The following is a 5,000-nucleotide window of genomic DNA, read 5'->3' as shown; positions in this document are numbered from 1 at the left end:
GCTTATTACAGCTTGTTAGGCGGAGTCTGTTATTAGGATAAACACTCCCTGAGCCTCTTTGTGGTGTATTTGTACAAGATATTACTCCCTTAAGGCACCGCCACCACCACCACCACCACCACCACCACCAGCGCCACACGTATTATCATAACAAACTTCCCCACCCCATGCAGTCTCTCTCTCTCTCTCTCTCTCTCTCTCTCTCTCTCTCTCTCTCTCTCTCTCTCTCGTGTACGCCATTTCCCTGCCAATCACTTTTCTTTACGTGCACGAGAGAAAACACACACACACACACACACACACACACACACACACACACACACACACACACACACACACACACACACACAGGACACAGGAGCCCGGCTATCCCATTAGGGCGTGCAAGGATCAGGTGCAGAAGGTTCCTAAGGGCGCGGCGGCTCCCATTAAACCTTTGGGGATCCTTAACGTGTCCTTCCGTGTCCTGTTGACGAGACACACCAAGGCCCTTCTTACTCTCTCGCTTTCCACTTCCGCCGCTAACCTAACCTAACCTAACCTAACCTTACCTAACCTTATCTAATCTAACCTTACCTTATCTAACCTAACCTAACCTTACCTAACCTTATCTAATCTAACCTAACCTTATCTAATCAAACCTTACCTTATCTTATCTAACGTAACCTAATATAATCTTACCGTGCCTTACCTTATCTAGCCTTACCTCACCTAATCTTACCTTACCTTACCTGACTCTCTCACTTTCTCTCACTTCTCTCACTGCCGGAACTCTCCAAACGGCTTGAGTTAGAGTGATATGGGTTTCAAAGGTATTTTCAAGGTTTTAGGGACAGATTGACAAGTTTTCTACATTTTTAATAGGTGAAAGGTCTTAAAAATTTGCGTTCTACAGTGACGTGGGTTTACAAAGGTTTTTCAAGATTTTAATGACATTGAGAAGTTTTTGCATTATTAAATGAAAAGTGTCAATAAAACTTGCTTTCTACTCTTTCTTGTTAGAGTGATGCGGGATTTCGAAGGTGTTTTTACCGTTTTAGTGACAGATTAAAGAGTTTTCAGCGTTAGTAAAAGGTGAAATTTAGTGTTGGTGAAGTGACGTGGGTTTCTAAGGGTGTCTTCACGTTTATAGTGACAGATTAACAAGATTTCTACATTATTAACAGGTGCAAATGTCTTGAGAACTCGACAAATCATCTCTATGGTCTTGGAAAACAGAGAGAGAGAGAGAGAGAGAGAGAGAGAGAGAGAGAGAGAGCAAAGTGTTTCTAGTACTCGAAGACTCTTACTTTTTATTACTATGCGTGAAAGGAGAGGAGAGAGGGAGAGGGGGTGAGTGTAGGGTGAAGAGAGAGGTAAGCCACACCCTTCCTACACCATCTGTTCTCTTATTATTGACCTCTTCGTGTGTGTGTGTGTGTGTGTGTGTGAGTGTGTGTGAGATTTAAATTCTAGATAAGTTTGGCTGATAGTGTGCAGTGTGTTAAATACTCTCTCTCTCTCTCTCTCTCTCTCTCTCTCTCTCTCTCTCTCTCTCTCTCTCTCTCAGTAAAAATTTAATTATTTCATCCAGAACAGCGACACTTCCTTCCTTCCTTCTTTCCTTCCTTTCTTTCTTCCTTCCTTCCTTTCTTTCTTTCTTTCTTTCTTTCTTTCTTTCTTCCTTCCTTCCCTCCTTCGTTATCTCCCTTTTTCCTTCCTTCATTTCCTTATCTCCAAATCTTATCCCGTGTTCTTCCTTACCTTTCGTGTTTCCTTCTTCCAGTCCTACAATCCTTCCTTACCTTTCCTTCCCTCCTTCCTTCCTTCCTTCCTTCTCCTTCCTTCCGTGCATGACTTGAACCAATCCATTAATCAGTCTGTAATTTACTCTTATGGCCCTCTCATATAGACGGTCCGGAAAATACTGATTAGGCCCTCTCCCTCTCTCCCCTCTCCCTCTCTCCCCTCTCCCTCTCCTCTCTCTCTCCCTCACTCTAAATACCGCTCTCGTCTTGGCCATCTCTCCCCTCCCCTCTCTCTCACTGCGGTCACAAGGGGTATAGTCCTCTCTCCCTCTCTCTCTCTCTCCCTCTCCCCGACTCTCACTGCCTCTCCCAGACATGCAATTCTCTCATAAGTTAGGAATTGGTCCTTACTGCGCCAATAAGGTAATTATTATCATTAGTGGGGATCTCATGTAGATTAGAGGTGGTGGTGGTGGTGGTGGTGGTGGTGGTGGTGGTGTAGGATTGAGAAGGATTAAGGACGCTGTTTGAATGGAGGTAGGAGGACATTGCTACTCTCTCTCTCTCTCTCTCTCTCTCTCTCTCTCTCTCTCTCTGAATGGTAATGTCTTTCTATGCCTGAATTATTATTGTCTTGCGTCTCTCTCTCTCTCTCTCTCTCTCTCTCTCTCTCTCTCTCTCTCTCTCTCTCTCTCTCTCTCTCTCTCTCTCTCTCTCTCTCTCAGTGCCTTTCTTCCTGCTATTTATTATTTCTTTATTATTATTATTATTTCTTTTGTTCTTGTTGTTCTTTTTTGTGATGTTTGCTTGATTGTTATTGATTGTTTGGTGTGATTGTGTGGCCGGCTGTGTGTGTGTGTGTGTGTGTGTGTGTGTGTGTGTGTGTTTTGTTCATCCTTCCTTCATTCATCAATTCATTCGTTTATTTTTCTTTCTTCCTCACTTTCTTTTCTTCATTCATTTTTTTTTATTTTCTTTTTCAATTTTCGTTCTTCCTTCCTTCATTTTCTTTTTATTTATTCTTTCCTTTCTTCCTTCATTCATTTATTCATTTATTTATTTATTCATTCATGTGTTTCTTCCTTCCTTCCTTCCTTCCTTCCTTCCTTCCTTCCTTCCTTCACTGTCACACTAAATGGTTTCAAATGAATAAAAATATATCACCACCGCCGCATCTCTCTCTCTCTCTCTCTCTCTCTCTCTCTCTCTCTCTCTCTCTCTCTCGTCCAATTCCTTCCCTCCTTCTACTTTTCCAATTCAATTCACTTTTTCTTCAACCATAAATCACTAACAATTCATTCAACAAAAAAGTGAGAGAGAGAGAGAGAGAGAGGGAGAGGGAGGAGGAGGAGCAAGGCCTTGTGTGTGTGTGTGTGTGTGTGTGTGTGTGTGTGTGTGTGAGAGAGAGAGAGAGAGAGAGAGAGAGAGAGAGCTTCCTTCCTTCCTTTCTCCCTTGTGTTCATGATACTCGTAATTATAAAGAAATGAACAGGAATAATAAGCAAGAATAAGGAGAGGAGGAGGAGGAGGAGGAGGAGGACAAACTGATCAAGAAACCCTTTATTGAAATGTAAAAGTGAGGAGGAGGAAGATGTATGGGAGAGAGAGAGAGAGAGAGAGAGAGAGAGAGAGAGAGAGAGAGAGAGAGAGAGAGAGAGAGAGAGAGAGAGAGACAAAGTAATCAAGAAAGCCTTTAGATAGAATAGGAAAAGGAGCAAGAAAGCGAGAGAGAGAGAGAGAGAGAGAGAGAGAGAGAGAGAGACACCACCACCACCACCACCACCACCAAAAACTATGCTATCCTAACGTAACAGATAAACGAAAAGTACTTAGTCAAAACACACCACCACCACCACCACCACCACTCCCTCTCTCTCGGCTCCTTCAGTAAGGGGTTAACTTGGCTTAGGGTCGCCCGCTCGGCCTTTGAAACTGCACGAGGGCCCTTAGTGGAATTGGATTAGGTGGGGGCCCGTAATGTCCTTTGTTCATTTGGTCTTGACGGGGAGTCCTTGGTATTAGAGACACGGGCCCCCCTCCTCCTCCTCCTCCTCCTCCTCCTCCTCCTCCTCCTCCTCCTCCTCCTCCTCCTCCTAGTGTTCGGCGTCTCTCATTGATGTATAGTGCTCAGAAGTAATATGATTTGGATATTTATTGCAGGTGCTCGGTCCAGTGTGTGTGTGTGTGTGTGTGTGTGTGTGTGTGTGTGTGTGTGTGTGTGAGTGACTGGCTGACTGACAGATTAATGGCAAGGTTCAGTGTGTGGTGTGGTCAGTCAGTCTTCTCTCTACCTGTCTGTCTGAGTTCCCGTGGTTAATTACATTTTTAGACAGGTGTGCTGCTTCAAACTACACGTATGAAAAAAATGTTAGTGAGTGAGAATGTTAGAAAATGTTGATAGCTACTTATTTTCCATATTCAAACGTTTTCTTGTATTTCTGAGTTATATCTTGAAGTTCTTGTTGTTATCTGGGGAAATGTATAGGTAGGCATGTCTTGTAACTAAAATCTCTCTCTCTGTGTCTGTCTGTCACTAATTATTATTATTATTATTATTATTATTATTATTATTATTGTTATTATGTCTTCCACTAATATCACATCCATCTCTCCACTAGCCAATACTAAAAATAGAAGATATATATTTTTTTATTTTTCCGTGTGCTTCATGATTGTTTCTCTGCCCACAGTCGATGTTGTGACAAGAAAAGTTGCGGGAACAGAAATGAGACGCCCTCAGACCCAGTCATCATAGACCGGTGAGTACTGCTGTGGTGTTGTACGGTGTTGGAACATGAGAACACAGGGAAGCTGCTAGAGAGGCTGTCAGGCTTACACGTGGCAGTCCCTGTATGAAAAATCTACTTAACCACTTCAATATTGGGACACATTTTATTTGGGACACATTTTATGCCTTAAGTTTTTTTCATATTTCTTTTACGATTTGACGATTTTATTTACATTTGGAAGGATCTATGGAGGTCACTATTTTAATCCTCCAATCCTTATGAAATTGCATAAAATCACTCAATAGTAAGCTGAATGAGTATTGAAACGTGTCATGGTACTGAAGGGGTTAATTCAAAGTATTCTGCACATTCATGAATTTATCTAGTGTTCACTGTGGCTATTGGTGTGTGTGTGTGTGTGTGTGTGTGTGTGTGTGTGTGTGTGTGTGGGACTGTTGGTGTGTTACTGAGGTGTGGTGGGGTGTTGGTGCTGTGGTATTTTGGGTGTTGTGGTGTTGATCATATGGTCGAGGCGAGTAGCTAC

At 42.7% G+C, this 5,000-nt stretch overlaps 1 protein-coding gene across 7 annotated transcripts in view; it reads left to right on the top strand.

Moving 5' to 3' along the window:
• Positions 1-5,000, top strand: part of LOC123512004 (transcription factor collier-like) — a 93,746-nt gene that overhangs the window by 37,245 nt on the left and 51,501 nt on the right. For all 7 annotated transcript variants that reach the window (XM_045268128.1, XM_045268118.1, XM_045268135.1 and 4 more), the window contains one exon: positions 4,418-4,486. In XM_045268128.1, the coding sequence (XP_045124063.1) occupies positions 4,418-4,486 (69 nt within the window). The remainder of the gene's footprint in view (positions 1-4,417; positions 4,487-5,000) is intronic.

Source organism: Portunus trituberculatus, chromosome 4 (genome assembly GCF_017591435.1).
Source record: "Portunus trituberculatus isolate SZX2019 chromosome 4, ASM1759143v1, whole genome shotgun sequence".
Lineage (NCBI taxonomy): Eukaryota > Metazoa > Arthropoda > Malacostraca > Decapoda > Portunidae > Portunus > Portunus trituberculatus.
Note: the sequence above shows the minus strand (reverse complement) of the source record. Positions and strands in the feature narration are given on the sequence as shown.